The 17,179-nt window shown below is 44.8% G+C and overlaps 1 protein-coding gene across 1 annotated transcript in view; it reads left to right on the forward strand.

Moving 5' to 3' along the window:
• The window catches only part of wdr7 (WD repeat domain 7), a 155,902-nt gene that overhangs the window by 29,995 nt on the left and 108,728 nt on the right, over positions 1-17,179 (forward strand). Inside the window, exons 15-18 of the mRNA XM_083670310.1 lie at positions 464-1,188; positions 4,276-4,361; positions 11,679-11,797; positions 13,993-14,116. Coding sequence (XP_083526436.1) covers positions 464-1,188; positions 4,276-4,361; positions 11,679-11,797; positions 13,993-14,116 — 1,054 coding nt within the window. The remainder of the gene's footprint in view (positions 1-463; positions 1,189-4,275; positions 4,362-11,678; positions 11,798-13,992; positions 14,117-17,179) is intronic.

Genomic DNA, 17,179 nt, shown 5'->3' on the forward strand with positions numbered 1-17,179 from the left:
AGTCACTGCCGAGAAGGCCATTTCTAAGTAGACAAACATCCTTAACAATGCAAAGTACGTCGCGCAGGTGTCTTGGTGATTGGATTACAATTGAGTTGCGATTAGTATGTTTGCAAATAAACGCTGCAGTGGTTTGGAAAACAAAATGAGTCACTCGTGAAGGCTCGGGGATAGAGGGTTTAGTGGAGAAATAGTTACATGAGTCATGAGAAGTTTTAACAGATGGGTAGCTGAGACAGAGTTACATAACTTGCCTATACATATGAATCTATTTCAGAGACCTACGTGTGAAGTACGAATTACGAATCTGAATTATCAAAAAAATGTGTTTGTCACAGAATGTATCGATATTACAATTCTTCTTTTATCTATTTGTCTGCTACCTTTATTTAATCAAGTTGGTTACTGAGAATATGTTTTATAGAACGCACGTTAACCCTTGCCATGCTGTTCTGTCTTCCAGGGGAACCTGCCCAAGTACTCCCACAACTCTCTGGTGGTACAGTCCATGAAGACCAACCTGACGGACCCTGACATGCACGTGCTCTTCTTCGACGTGGAGGCGGTCATCATCCAGCTGCTGACGGAGGAGGCCCAGCGGCCCAGCCCCACCCTCGTCTCCCCCGAGAGCCTGCAGAAGAGCCAGGGCGCCGCCGACAAGGGCGGCTCCTTCCTCGCCAACAAGATCTTCAAGCAGGTCAAGGAGACCATGAAGGAGACCATCAAGGAGCACCTCCTGGACGAAGACGAGGAGGAGGAGGAGGAGATGAGGAGGCGTGAGGAGAAGTCCAAGAGCCTGAGTTTGCTGGAGTACAACCTCACCATGGACACGGCCAAGTTGTTCATGTCCTGCCTCCACGCCTGGGGCCTGAACGGCCCTCTGGACGAGGTGTGCCTGAGCCGGCTGGGCATGCTCAAACCGCACTGCCCCATCTCCTTCGGCCTGATCTCGCGCGGCGGTCACATGTCGCTGATGCTGCCCACTTTCAAGGAGTCTTTGCTGAGGCAGATGGCGTTGGCCACGGGCAGAAAGCTGTCGCTGTCGGAGATCGTGGGCAAAGGAACGTACGGGGTCTCCCGGGCCGTCACCACGCAGCACCTGCTGTCCGTCATCTCCCTGGCCAACACGCTGATGGGCATGACCAACGCCACCTTCATGGGCGAGCACATGAAGAAGGCGCCTGTCCGGTACGTCTGCCTTGGGCACACACACACACACACTCACACACTCACACTCACACACACACTTTGAACAGGTCCATCACAGATTCCACTTGTGGAACTTAACACAACTGCTATATTACAGATTCCACCTGCAAGACCACCCCAAACAACAAAACAAAACCAAACAAACCACAGAAGTCTGTTGAACTCGGTAGGAAGGTATCCAATATTTAGAGCAGGCTGGGTTGTGCTTTGATGAAGGAATATAAATAATGTCTGAATCCTCTCTGTCTTTAGCCTGGTGTGTTGTTTACCTGTCCCCTCCGAGGCCTAGTGGCTAGAGCCGTGTGTGTGTGTGTGTGTGTGTGTGTGTGTGTGTGTGTGTGTGTGTGTGTGTGTGTGTGTGTGTGTGTGTGTGTGTGTGTGTGTGTGTGTGTGTGTGTGTGTGGAGGTCCGCCCAGGACAAACAATCCACCCCATGGGTTAGTCACTAATAACACAGGCAGGGGACTGAGCCTCTATCAGCCCCTAAACCCTGCCTCCAGAGGCCCCATTGTCTCAGGGCTGCTGTGAAAACCTTACCCCAGCCAGGAGTGTCTGGGGCTGGGGCCTGATTGCACCGTAGGCTGGGGGTCTGGCTGTAGTATTGAGCTGTTGTCCAGTCCAGCGATTGCTATTTGCACAGAGCAGTAGAGAAAGAGAGATGGAGAGAGAGAGAGAGAGAGAGAGAGTCTTATTGTCTGGGCTTCCCGCTCCCATTGGGGCGTTGAATGATTTAGCGTTGGGCACTAGCGGTGAAATGCCAGCGGATGACAATTTCATGAAGTCTGTCGATGGTGCCGTTTGTTGTGTTTGTACTATGCTCTTAGATAAAACAAGATGAGTACGAAAGAAAGGAAGGAAGGATGGATGGATGGATGGATGGAGAGAGAGAGACTGATAGAAAAACTCCCCCCTCCATCCGTGTACACAAAGCTCCAAGCTAGTGCTCAATATTTCAAAATGCTTCTTTCCCTCCTTCTTCATACGGCCATCTTATTTATGACACTTGTCTAGGTGTCTTCTCTGCTCGTTTCAGAGAAGAGCTTCCAGAACCTTCAGGTTGGCTCCGCTGGTCCACGAAACAAGGCCTTTAATAGAATGCATTAACCCCTAATGCTTTTAAACAAAGGCCTGCCCATATAAAAAGAGTAGCTGACATACATTACTTTTAGTTAATGAACTCCGCCTGGGCCTCCGCACATCTTTTAACAGCTCAGCTTTTTCATGCACTTTCCAGCCTATTAGATGGCCTCGTTCTTTCCCCCACTTTTTTCGCAGCGTATCAAGTGGTTAAATAGAAGAAGACTCTGTTAAAGAGGGGAGTGCATTTCCCTGCTCCTGCCCTCTGTGATAAACAGAGGATGGTCCCTAAATGAAATCAATTGGCGGAGAGAGGTATTGTGCTGCTCTCTCCCCGCGATGCCTCCTACAGCCCCTTTATACACATCAGAACAATGGAGGCCAGATCGCCTCTAAAGGCTTTCTATCCAAGGCTCCAAATAGCTGAATAAATGTGTCCATTTGCCGGGTGATGAATAGGAATCTTGCCCCCAGCCGTAGTGGTCAGAGATAGGATGCTCCCTTCCCTTGTCTGGTACCGGCCTCGGCTGCTGTGCTGTTGCAGCCGGTGTGGGGGGCGAACACAGAAGACACGGATGGGAGGGAAATAAATGGGAGGAAAAAAGGATGATATTGATGAAACCTTTGAATGAATCTGGAACTAAAAACAGAATTGAATAGTACTGTGTTCATCCACCTGTTACAATATTGATGCGTCCTTTTTTTTTTTTTTATGAATCTGAATGAAATGGAACAGAATAGGAGAGAAGTATGTGTCTTCTGCGCCGCTGTCGGGGTGCGTTTGAAAGCTAGCGTAACAAACATCGTTAGTACACCTGGTTTTGGAAAGAATTTGAAATACTTTGAGTTTGAGTTACTTTTGCGTTTGTTTGAGTCTGCCTGGAGTGCCAGAGGGGTGGGATTTGTTCTTTTAAAACTGTTCCATTGGTTACGTCGTGCCAGGCAAACTCAATCAAGCACACATAAGGACTTGAAATGATTCCGAAGACTATTTTGAACCCAGGGCTGATCTGGTGCGTGGAATGAGAGGTCACCTCATCCTTCTCACAATCCCTCCCCTCCCCAGGGTCTTAACACCAGCTCTCCCTGGCTCTCTCCAACTGCACTTTAACATTTACTAAAGGCCAGAGACTTGGCCCAAACATTTGAAAACTTCTCAGTAACTTTCCTCCATCCTCTGAGGGAACAAGTTAGCAGAGAAACGTTTGAAAAAAGTCCAAAGTTTCCTTCTCAATCCTAGTTTTGCAACATCACAGGCAGTAATAGCTGTTCGCTAGCTCCCAGCCTACGTGCTAGCCTACTTTTAGCCAGGCTTAACGAGAAGCACCCTTCATTAGTCTGAATGCTACAGGTGCAGTTAGCCGAGTGGAACGGGGGCCAGGGCCGGGGCTTTTCAAAGGGGATGCTGTGAGCTGTAACGATCACAGGGGAGAGGGACTCAGAGAACCTGTTAGCACATTAGCCCCAAATCACCAGGGTTCAAATCCAGCTGAACTCAGCCAGGGAACCCTGGTGGGTGGGGGAGAGACTGACTGACTGTAGGATGACTTGCAGGTGTACTGGCAGTAATTACAAGGTTTGAAAAGGAAAGGAAAGACTCCTTCCTTTCACCTTCTATCAAATGATAGAGTTACTAAAAGATAGAGCTAGTGGGGCAGAGGACTGTCTGCAGTGTACACTTCAGGGGACTTGGAGGGGTATCTCATTTGTTTTAGTTTGAACCGGAAAAAGTTTGTATAGTATAGTTTGAAAAAAATAACTTGGCAGTGACTGTTTTTCTTTCTTTCTCTTTCTCTCACTCACACACACACACACACGCTCACACACACGCTCACACACACGCTCACACACACGCTCACACACACGCTCACACACACGCTCACACACACACACAATCTCAGCTTGTTTGTGTGCACACGGACACAGAATTTCAAGCGTGGAGATGGGGCTTCGCTGCTAAATATTTGATGCTGTCTTTGTGTTCCGCAGGCCTCCAAGACCGGGCACCCCCGAGACTCCCAAAAAGACATCCCCCCAGGTCTCCAGCCCGGCCGTGCAGGGACAGATCAAACAAGGTAACTACAAAGGGCCGTTTTCACTCAGGGGCGTGCAGGGAAAAAAGCAGTGATGTTGTGGGCGCTGCTGGTAGACATGAGAGGTCCTCCTCCCAGCCTGTCAATGCCATAGCCCTCACACCCCACAGGAGCTAGCCCGGCTAGCCTGACCTAGTGGGGCTGCAGAGCCCTGAGTGGAGTGGATAACCCCAGCCTGGCCTGGCCTAGTTTAGCCTACATGTCTGGGCTTTAGAATAGCTTACTGTAGCCTGTCTATCACCCTGCCCCAGTCCTTTAGTCGGGACTCACACATGTATAGGGGTGGGCAGTACAGCTGGCAGTTTATCATTTATATACAGTGCCCTGCAAATGTATTCAGACCATTTTAAAGTTTTCATCTTTTGTTGTCCCAGAGCCGGGCTTTTTTTTTTTCCCCCCACTGATCTACACAGCCTACTGAACACTTTCAAAGTGAAATAAAAATTCTACAATATTTCATTCAAACAGAGAAGCTGTTTGCATAAGTATTCAGACCTCTTTGCTGTGGCTTTCCTAAAATTAACAAGTTACTTAATAAGTTGAATGGAGTCCGTCTGAGATGTGATTTCGAAATTGTTATCTTCTTAATTCCAGGCTCTGGGGCAACAAAATATGAAACATTTTTAAGGGTCTGAATACTTTTGCAGGGCACTCTATATTTGTATATTTTTTTGTAATTTGTATGTTAATGTAACACTAATTAAGCGTATACCCATAACCAATAATAATCAATGCTATCACAGCAACATAAGGTACAGTTGATACTGTTATTTTTATTATTTTTATTATTATTATTATTAATAATAATAATAATAATAATAATAATAATAATAATATATATGGGTCATTTCATAAATAAGAGTGCCAATGAGGATTTCTTGTTGTGGACATCTTTGGAGTCCTCATAACATGTCAGTGATAATGGAAAGAAACATTATTGGTTTTAATTGCATAAAGGTATACAGGGGGAACATGGAAACATCCAAGAAAATTAATTACTTGATTTGGAAACCTGCTTAATTCTTTCTTATGCTTGGTGTCTTAAAATGATACATTAATTTCTGTACATTAATTTAATTTCATAATGTATATAATCCTGGACGTTGCTCTTTGATGTACAGTATTGTAATGTGCGCCTCTTGAAATGACACTGCATAACATGTAGTGTCTCCTAAGTTACACAGTGAAAACAGTGCTCATGAGCACACAAATAGTCTAATGCTTCCAACCCATGTTATCACTGTTACTTGATCTATACATCAAAAATCGTGGTTGTCGTCATTAATGTTATTTGTAATTAGGCCTAATATTAGCTAGATGTACATTTGGTGTACAGTCATTTTATTATGCAGTGACATTTTCACCAATCACTTAAATCAGGTTAGGGTTTTGTGAATGAAAATCTCTCCAAAGCAGGCTTGTGTGATAACCCACGTGATGTAACAATATTTGGTGTTCACAAGGATTAATATTTTTGGTGGTTGTTGTTGTTACGCCATTCAATACTCCAAATTCATGAGGTAAGATGACAACAATAATTTTCTGTTTGATTCAAAGCTGTTTTGTAACATTAAATCCTCAAGTTCACAAGTGAATGTGTTCTTAAAGGGGCTGTGTTCACAAAACAGCCAGTTTTATCTTAAAAAGAACCAAGACGTGCTGCTATGGTTGAGGAACAGGCAAAACACATCCTTCCCATTGAAAACAACAGGGAAAAGGCACTGGCACATTGAACAAAGCTTATCGTCCTATTTTGCCTGTCTTGTATTCCTGTAACTAAACATATGAGACTGCATGAAACGAAGACAACAATTACAATCAAACCATTTAGAAATGTTCACCCTGATGTCACACTTTGGCCCATTTATTTATGGAATGACCCATATACATATTTTTCAGTATCACACGTTTTTTAATAGTAATTTTTACTTATCCACCAAAATATTAAGTTAAGTTACATACTTAAACTTCTGGAGTATGTGGTATGTTATACCAATATACCATCAAGGAGACATCAATAATAAAAGGCCTCCATTGTTAGACTATATCATGTGAAGTTAGCATATAAAGTACCTGTACGCCTATACAGACTGAACATTCTTAACCAAAGATGCAGCCGCTAACTGCTCTGCGGGGGATCTGTTAGCTGCAACTCGCCAAGCAGGTTGCCATGCAGATGTCGCGGCCGGGGACAAAGGCCAGTTGAACAAACAGCGTGTTTCCCCCCTAACACGTGCCACCATTAGCACGCTGAGCCTCGAGGCCATTGTCACGGCATAATGGGGCCAAGCGCGTGGACTCATTGGTGTCCACTTATGCATGCCATACGCTTATTTTACTCTATTGAGAGGAAGTGTCATGTAGTGACCTCTAAATCGCACTGTTATCCTTCAATTGTTCAGGCCCTTCTCGCCATAAGGGCCCTCTGCTTTTTCAAATGCTAAATAGTTTCTCTATTTTTCTTTGTTGAAAATCTAGTAACTGGGCAGCACTTCAGAATGTGTGTGTGTGTGTTAACTCAGTGATGTGTGACAATAACAACCCTATGACCACATGCTTCTTTTCTTTGTGTGGAGACGGAGTTATTAAAACAAACACGTAATATTTCTTTAGATACCGAAAGAAAAACATTTTTTTTTTTTTTGGTTCTGTTTTTTTTCCTGCAAGGCCGTTCTTTTTGCAAACTGTGAGAAAAACAAGAGGATGGCTCTGCGGCTCAGATATATAGAGTGTATTGATTCTCAATCGTTCTTTTGGTTTGAGGAGATAATGAAAGTTACTCAAAGCGTGGAGTTTTTTTTCTTCTTTTTTTTTTTTTCTTTTTTTTTTTTCTCTCTACTCGTTTCCTGGTGTATTGATCTGAACGGGGGTTTGTGAAAACTGTTCCACGGTTGTATTATTAAGTGTTTTTTAATGGAGTCGTTCTTTAAATCTTGTGCCAAGATAAAGTCGAGTGAACGGCGTGCCGCTCTCGTTAAAAGGAGGGGGATTTGGAGAAACAAATGCTTCCTTTTTGTGGAGATTCTCAGGCTGTCACACCGTCATTAAGGGAAATGAAAGAGCTTAGGAAACGGAGGCCTGGAGAATCCATGATCACTCCTCCTCCCAATCAAACTGCTTTTATGGGAACTAGGGCCAACACACACTCCACTGGTACAAACACACGCTGTAGGTTCCTGTTGAGTAACCTGCTTTCTAGAATAAGAAGAATAAATGCAGCGTAAAACTATGTTATTTTATGCACAGCTTAAAATAATGTTTCCTGTCATATGATTTAGATTTCTGCTGTAAATATTGGTTTTGTTTAATATCAGATGAATCCAGATGTTCATTGTTGCTGGTCAGGAGAAATATTGTGTTTTATTTCTTATCCTAGAATCTCAGGTTTCCAGGTATGCTTGAATACTGTTCCTTTCCTGATGGATAGATATTTTTCATAAAGTATTTTCGTTTAACAGCTGTAGTAAATTCACATTCATTAACACGTGAATAATACCGTTGTTCTTCTTCTTCTTATTGACGTAATATGACATGTAATGGTATGTCATGGTAAACGATGACTCGATGATCTTTAATTCTCCCGTTGCTATGGCAACAGCTTGGCGGTTTTTTTTTTTAATGTGTTTTTTTTTTTTTCTAAAGCTTTCTTCATTTTTTTTTTTTCCTGTTTGTTCTATTTTTCCACTCTGACACTGACAACCCTGCTGTCTGCCTCTTCCTCCCTCTCCCCTGCGACTTCCATCCACTGTCTGCATGGCTTGAGCTCGCCTTGCCCACTCACCAGAGGCTCAACACTCACCTCTCTCTACTCTTGGGGGGGAAGTTCAGTGGCGGTACACACCCTAACTCCTACCCACCACCAAGGCCCCTTATGGGTGTGTGGGGGGGGGGGGGTCAAGTCACACATACACCTCCATCATCTCTGCAAGGTGTCTCAAGTCACAACTCATTCTCACCAAATTCCCAAATCAAAACACACTGCCTTTCTTGCCCACTGAACTCTCCCGCTCACTCTCTCGTATGACGTATATGTTTGACTGAGATGTCTTTCTGTCAAAGTCCCTCTTCTGTTTAAGACCAATGTATTTGTACTGTTTCGTTTGTGTCTCTTATTGTAGGGATTTACTTTAAGAATTACTTAAAACTATTGTATACTGTTTTGTCCTGGTGGTCCAGTTTTAGGTGACAAATTGTCATATGTTTAATTTAGTGGTTTCGTTAAAAATCTGTTATTTTAATTTGGCATATTTTTAATATAGATTTTTTTATTTTTTATTTGTTCAGCTCAATATTTAGAAAATAGAAAGAAAAGGTGTTGGTATTTGGCCTATAGCTCTCAAGAGCTGTATAAAATTAAAATGATTTTGAATGTACAGTATTTCGAAACAAAAAGGTTTCAAATTCTTGGAACTAGCGTTCCACTATTTTGTATCATATTTGGAACTGGATATATTCACTCATTTGAATTAAAAGTTAAAACATCAACCAATCAAAACAGCTTCAAACATAAACAGTCTAATTTTAAACATATTTTGATATTTATTCCTCTTTGTATGTCCTAGAAGAGGGGTTTGAAACCTTTTCTCCCCATCCAAACTGTTAGTGTATGTTGACTTTCTATTTTGTCCGCGTCTCTTTTACTAATTGCTGTTTCTCCTGTTCTCCTCAAAGTGCTGGAGTCTGTGTTTTGTATTTTTTTTTTTCCTTTTTCCTCTTGACTTCTCTTTCCTTTCCTCTGCAAGCTGCTGCTGTTGCTGCTACCACCACTACCACTACTACCACACCTGGCACTGGGCCTAGCCCCTCTGGCCCCGCTTTCCATACCTGTCCCTCAGTCAACGAAGGTACTACTCCTCTAACACCTCCAGCTAGATACTATACTCTCTCTCTCTCTGTCTCTGTCTCTCTCTCTCTCTCTCTCTCTCTCTCTCTTTCTCTTTCTCTCTCTGTCTCTGTCTCTGTCTCTGTCTCTCTCTCTCTCTCTCTCTCTCTCTTTCTCTTTCTCTCTCTCTCTCTGTCTCTGTCTCTGTCTCTCTTTCTTTCTGTCATTATCTATCTCTCTCTCTCTCTCTCTCTCTCTCTCTCTCTCTCTCTCTCTCTCTCTCTCTCTCTCTCTCTCTCTCTCTGCCCATCTATCATGCGCTCTTCCCCTCAGTCCGGTAGTGCCTCATCACAGTTGTGATCAGTTTGGTCTAGTATGTTGTCTGTCTGTCCTGGTCTAAGTTATTGGTCCTGTCTGTCTGTCTGTCTGTCTGTCCTAATGTCAGTGTGTGTATTCACTCTGTCTGCATGCTTGCTCTTTCCACCTGGTGGAGAACACTACCAGAGAACACAATATTAACAACATCAGCCACCTGTCCAGTTGTCCCTGTCCCCTGGTAAGGCTGCAGGCCACCCTGCCTTTACTAGAGGCCCCTGCCTGCCCTAGGGACTCCCTTGGTTAGGAAACCAACAGCCAACCAACCTACTGTCATATACTGGCAGGGATGTCGTGGTAGAAAAAAGGGGGTTAAATACTGGACACTGGAGAAAATGCTGTATGTATATGCTCACGTTAAAATTCGCAAATATCTGTTAAATATTGGGTTACTGTTAAAAAAAAAAGAAAAAAAAAGTGCGTAGACATTTAGCCTCAAGTGCGTCTCTGGATACTGGAGCATCTCCTTTTTCTTTGAACTTTGGTGTGTTTTTTAAAGAATTTCCATGTTGGAAAAAGATGGGCAAAATCGTTTTTGGGGTTCAAGATTATGCACTAAAGTCCAATTAGTAGATGCTCCAATTCTGTTTTTATTTTTTCCTACGGTTAATGATATTCTCTCGATGCAGCTAAATCTTTGTTTTTTATTTTTCATCCGGGTGTAGCATTTTGCTATTGAAGCAACCCTTTTCCCCCTATAAATGAATGTATTCACATCTTTAAATTGTCAAATTTGTTTTCATTTTATCGAAAAGGGAAGCTTAATTGTGCCTTCACTGTTGTGAAAAAAAAGTAGACAACACACTTTGCACTGCTCTTTCAGTGTTAATGATTGTACAGATAAACTGAAACAAAAGGGTTTTAGAAAGAGATGCAGAAGATCCTAAATCACTAAAAAGCAAGCATGTTGACTGGTAGCAGTGAAACAAAATGAGTTATTATCCGTAGTGTGTTTTATTTTGTCCTGATGTGTTGGCATCCCCAATGCTGGAAATATGGATATAATGAATATGAATATATGATTGAGAGAAGTTTAACAATTTAACTGGTGAAATGTTAATGTTTTTTTGTTTTTTTACCAATTCAAGAAATAGTGCATTTTACAAATATACTGGTGTAAAAGAATTTTTTTTGTTTTGTTATGGTAACACTTTCAATTCATTTGATGTATAACTACTTTATAAACTGTTGATTATTTGTTTATACATCATTTATACACACTAACAAGCAGTTATGTAGCATTAATAATTGTGTACTGTGTGTGTGAGCTCACTACATTATTTGGCAAACACCAAGTGGCTATCGAACAATCTGAACTAATGAGTTATACCTGCTTGTTAATGGTTTATGGGATTTATAAACAAATAATCAATCGTTTTTTTAACTAGTTATACATAATTTAGAAACTCCCTATAAAGGGCACCTTAATATAACATTTTGTTTCATTACATCATGGGTAATGTTTTATTTGCAAAAAATCATAACAGAATTCTCTCCTTTGTTTTCTTTGATGAAGGTAAGTTGTTATAGTTCAGTGATGCAAAGAAATTACGGCAATTTCTTTGCCATTTAAATTACCATTTGATGTCCATATATACAAAGACATTTTGTATACTTTCCCTAATCCGCAACATTCAATCGAAAACCATATATTTGAGATATATGTGAATTAGACGTGACATTGGTTTCTGTTCAATATCAGACACATTTATACTTGCAAGCATTCATACTTGTAAAAGGTGTTGAAATCTTCACACACGTTCTCATCCTCAGTGGCTTCCTTGCTGTTTAATGGCTAGTAATAGAAGTGTGTTTAGGCTCCTGGTTGGAGATAAGTATGGTCATCACTGCATTTATATATGTATGATTGTCAGCCTCTACTTCTGCCTTGGTGTGTGTGGTCGATATCTGGGAGGTGTGTGTGTGTGTGTGTGTGTGTGTGTGTGTGTGAGAGAGAGAGAGTGTGAATGTGCGTATATGAGAGAGTATGTGTATTTGAGAGTGTGAGTGCTTGTGTGTTTATATATGAGTGTGTGTGTGTAGTGGCCCTCAGCTGTGCGTTGCTCTCTGTGTGACCCTGTGGCTGGTGTCGTGCCCCCCAGGGTGGAGCCAGCTGGCTGCGATGCACTGCGTCATGCTGCCGGACCTTCTGGGCCTGGACAAGTTCAGACCGCCCCTGCTGGAGATGCTGGCCCGGCGCTGGCAGGACCGCTGCCTAGAGGTAAACACCACCACCGCCACTAACTCTCTAAAACTACAACCCCCACACTCAATATCTACAGTACTACACCATAACCACTAGTAACCTGCTACAACTACGTCTCTAAAACTACACCCCCCACACTATCCTATAACACTGTAACAATCCCTCTAAAACTACAACCCCACACTCAGTATCTACAGTACTACACCATAACCACTAGTAACCTACTACAACTACGTCTCTAAAACTACAACCCCCACACTAACCTATAACACTGTAACAATCCCTCTAAAACTACAACCCCCACACTAACCTATAACACTATCTATCCCACTACTACTAACTGTCTAAAACTATAATCCCTGCACTTAATATCTACAACACCATAACCACTAGTATCCTATGACAACTACGTCTCTAAAACTACAACCCCCCACACTCAAAAAACGACTAAACCATAACCACTATACCACTATTACTAATTCTCTAAAACTACAACCCCCACACTCAACCACTACTACACCATAACCATTAGAACCCCATACTCCAAAACATTTAAAACACTGATAGTGAATATGTTCCAAATTGACAAATGACTCCTCGTAGACGCCAGATTCATTTGTTAGCTAAAATCTAAACATCCCATTTTCAATTCGTACTGTAATAGGGAATGACTTGAGATGTCGCTTCAGAGCCTCAGTCTCCCGGCGACAGGTCTCCTCCCTCAGTCATGTACTGCACTGTGCTGTGCTGTAGTCTCGGAGTTAAACATGCTCCTTGGTCTGGTAAATCATGGGAGAGATTCCTCTCTCTTGACACACACACACTGGCCATACATCTTTTACTAGCTCAGGCCTCTGCACTACAGCATGATTATGCTGTAGCTACACACACACACACACACACACACACACACACACACACACACACCCACACACACACACACACAAAACCACAGTGAACCTCTCAGAAAAAGAGAGAAAAGAGAACCCTGACAGCATACCAATAAGGTGAGGGTCACAGAGGGGTCTGTGTGTGTGTGTGTGTGTGTGTGTGTGTGTGTGTGTGTGTGTGTGTGTGTGCGCGCCTGTGTATGTGTGTGCCTGTGTGTGCACCTGTGTATGTGTGTGTAAGTGCCCACGCGCGCCTGTGTGTCTGTCGGTGTGTGTGTGTGTGTGTCTCTCTCACACGCACACGCCCACACGTAGGTGTGTGTGTGTGTCTCACTAACCTCCCTGGCTGTCACACTAGGCTCGCTCACCCATGCGGTTTGTCAGAGCGCTGATGGCTGGGAGCGAGACCTATGTGGGGCTGCGTTGGCCTGACGGGGGCCTGACGGGGGCCTGACGGGGGCCTGCTGCTCTGTGGCTTGAGAAATGACTGGATGGCCTTGACTCCCTGCCCCGGCCTCCGCCGCTGGATTTCTGTTGAATGTGCAGCTTTGGGGGGGGGGGGGGGGGGCAGTGCAGGTCTAAGGGGGCTGCAGCTGGGTCCTGGGTGTGTAATTGGAGTCAGCTCTACCCTGGCTGGCTGGCTGGCTGGCTGGCTGGCTGGCAAGGTGGTTCGGGTGATGGAGCAGGTCTCCCTCACTCTGTTTCTAATGGGCCCCTTTTTTTCCTCTGGTTCACTCCATTCCCTCACACGCAGACACACGCACACACACTGTACACGCACGCGCACACACACCCTCTGTATGTATGTGTGTGTGTGTGTGTGTGTTTACAGTGCACATGTTTAGCTAATGTTTAACAAACACACAGTTTAACATGACAGTTGCCAATTATTATTAGAATGATTCTCATGAGAATGATTCTCCAGGCTATATATATATGATATGTTGCTGCTCAGTGATGGATAGTCATCCCTGATGCTAACCCAGTGGTAGATAGAGAGAGAGAGGGGTGGACAGTCATCCCTGATGCTAACCCAATGATAAATAGATAGATAGAGAGAGAAATGCTAACCCAGTGATAGCTGATGCTAACCCAGTGATAGCTGGTGCTAACCCAGTGATAGCTGATGCTAACCCAGTGATAGCTGATGCTAACCCAGTGATAGCTGATGCTAACCCAGTGATAGCTGATGCTAACCCAGTGATAGCTGGTGCTAACCCAGTGATAGCTGGTGCTAACCCAGTGATAGCTGATGCTAACCCAGTGATAGCTGATGCTAACCCAGTGATAGCTGATGCTAACCCAGTGTTCCTCCTGCAGGTGAGAGAGGCGGCCCAGGCCCTGCTCCTGGCCGAGCTGCGCAGGATTGGCCAGTCAGGCAGGAAGGATACCATCGACCTGTGGGCCCCCTACCTACCCCAGTATGTGGACAGCGTCAGCTCCCGTAAGTCTGCACCACTGTGTGTGTGTGTGTGTGTGCGTGTGTGTGTGAGAGTGAGAGAGGTGTGTGTATGTGTATGTTTGAGAGAGAGAGAGAGAGAGAGAGTGTGTGTGGGGGTGGGGGTTTCAAAGGGAGAGTCTGTGTGTGTGTGTGTGTGTGTGTGTTTTTTTTCAACAGCACAAAGAAACCACATGCCATCGTGGCCAAGCCGTGCTCCCACAAACATGTCCTCCTATGTATCATCTCTAAAAAACTCATATAATAACCTCGCTCACTGCCAAACAACACTGTTGTTGTTGTTGTTTGAAGCCTCGTCTTTGTCCGTGGGACAAACAAAGCCATGGGATGGGCAGAGAGAAAGGCTAGGAGAGAGAAAGAAAGAAAGAAAGAGAGAACGAAAGACAGAGAGAGAGTGAGAGAGAGATAGAGAGAGGGGAAAGAGGGAAAGAGGGAGGGTGCAGGGAAGGAAGAATGGATTGGCCCTAGGTGGTGATCGAAGCCTTTGAGTGTGAGCCACGGCGGTGGCGTGGGCGTGGAGATGGGGAGCAGGATTAGTGTTTGTTTACACGCCGCCCGGCTATTGACCACACAGGTCAGATGATGTCACCGATAGTGGGCCGGAATCAAAAGAACAAGGGGGGTTTGGCAACAATCCCCCCCCCCCCCCCCCCCATGAATCTACACACCAACAGAGACCACATAAGGAGCAGCTGAGTGCACAGGAACAGTATGGGCCCTATCACCTAAAGTTGTGTGAAGGTTGGTTGGTATTGAGCTGTCCAACGTCCCCCCTGACAGACGAGTGTGAATACCATGTTGAGAATGAGGCGTTGGTTCAGACATGTTCTCACAAGAATGTTGAGTTCCACATTGACCCCTACAGGGAGGCGCTCCTGTAGGTAGGTCTAGGTCACAATGTCCTTCAAGGGTCAGTTGGTAGACTTTTCACGTGTTCCTGGTTCTCCACCCTTCTCCTGAAGTATACACTTCTGCACTTCCCCCTCCAAATGGATTTCAAATAATAGGATTGGTCTAAACATGGGCACTTATACCAGTCCATTCCCATTTAGATCAATGTAGGGGAGTACACAAGTGTATGGGTGGAGAAATGAGAAATGGGACCCAGCCCTAGTCATTCCCATAGAGGAAGGGACACAATCCATCTCTATGGTTGTTCCTTTCAGGTCAGGAGTACTTACTAGCGGTTAGCGGCTAGGGGTTGGTTTGTTGGAATTCAGCCAAGGGCGCACCGCCAGGGTTCTCCCCAAAGAGTGGAAGAGTGGCGCTACACCACACTGCAAACTTGCCGGCGCCACTCTGTAAACATTACAAGGCAAATTAAACTCGACATTTAGTAACCTTTGACGTTGTTGTTAAAAGCGAAAGTCAAAGCCTTATGATGTTCCTCCAGTGACTTCAGCGTCTTAGCTGTATTTTTTTAAACGCCATTCACCAAACGTTTGCAGTATGTGTGCTCACTTTCCCCTACGTCCTTGGCCTCACACACATTCTAAGTTATTAACTTAGCAACTGAGCTACTTCCTGTTTGAAGATGAGAGAGACTGAGAGAGAGAGAGACAGAGAGAGAGAGAGAGAGAGACACACAGAGAGAGAGCGATGGAGAGAGAGAGACAGAGACACAGAGGGAGAGAGAGAGAGACTGATGGGAGCGTCTGTTGTCCGAGAGTGGCCCGACTGGCCGCGGCTCTCAGAGCATTAACCAATTAGCTCCATCCTAGCCGTTTGGCTAGCCTCGCTATCAGGTTCTTATTTACTGGCTAAGTCAATTAGCCCAGAGTAATGAGCAGAGGCCAGCCAAGCACAAATATTTCTGACCAAACCAAAATGGCCGCTGGCCTGAGGAAATGTTTCAGGCTGCAGTATAGCATATTTTTGTATTTTCGCGATAGTATTTAAAACATTTTTACAGTAGATGTTTGTTTGTTTGTTATATAGTCTGTTTTTTCAGGGAGGCGAATTGGATGCTATGGCTATTCTATAGCTAAATGGAGGTAGAAAATGGAGAGTTTGTGATTGGGTGACTGAGGCCTGAGAATTAGGTTAGTGGCGACACCTCTAGTTAGTGTCTCTCTCTCTCCCTCTCTCTCTCTCTTGTTGGAAGAATGTTCAGGGAGCTCCCCCCCACACCCCCCCCCCCCCCTCTCTCTCTCTCTCTCTCTCTCCCTCTCTCTCTCTCTTGTTGGAAGAATGTTCAGGGAGCTCCCCCCCACACCCCCCCCCCCCCCTCTCTCTCTCTCTCTCTCTCTCTCTCTCTCTCTCCTTCTCTCTCTCTTGTTGGAAGAATGTTCAGGGAGCTCCTCTCTACCCCCCCCCCTCTCTCTCTCTCTCTCTCTCAGCCAGAGGACTCAGCCCTTGTAGTTGACAGTAGATAGAGTGGTGATGGGAAGAGAGAGGGATATCTCTCCCTTTACTAGAAATGGGCCTATTAAGTGATGAGGTGTGTTTTCCATGCGTTCCTCTCAGGGTCATTTAGCCTCTGCAGACCTCCATTTGTTACCTCCAAAAATAGCGAGAAAGGGAAAAAAAAGGAGGAGAAGTTTTTGGGCAGCTTTTATCTGCACCCAGGCCTGCATAATTCATGGAGCCAGAGTGGGATCCCCAGAGGGGACAGGGAGCAGCATCCCTCCCTCCCTCCCTCCCTCCCTCCCTCCATCCTCCCTCCATCCTGCCCAGACTTCCAGCTAGACGCCTGGGAGAGCCTCCGTCTTCCCAGCATCCAGCCAGCTTCTTCTCAAACCAACCGTGTGTGTGTGTGTGTGTGTGTGTGTGTGTGTGTGTGTGTGTGTGTGTGTGTGTGTGTGTGTGTGTGTGTGTGTGTGTGTGTGTGGAGACTGGGGGATGTGTGTGTGTGTCTTTGTCTTTAGTTTGTGTGTATGTGTGTGTGTGTGTGTGTGTGTGTCATTCCTGGAAGAGGGATTGTGCACTGTCAGTTACAGTCGGGCGGTGGAGCCTCGCCCGGCCGACGAGAGAGAGAGAGAAAGAGAGAGACAGAGAGAGAGAGCGCGGTGGCGGAGGCTCTGGGGAGCGGCTGCCATGGCAACGGGG

Source organism: Argentina silus (assembly GCF_951799395.1).
Source record: "Argentina silus genome assembly, chromosome: 5".
Lineage (NCBI taxonomy): Eukaryota > Metazoa > Chordata > Actinopteri > Argentiniformes > Argentinidae > Argentina > Argentina silus.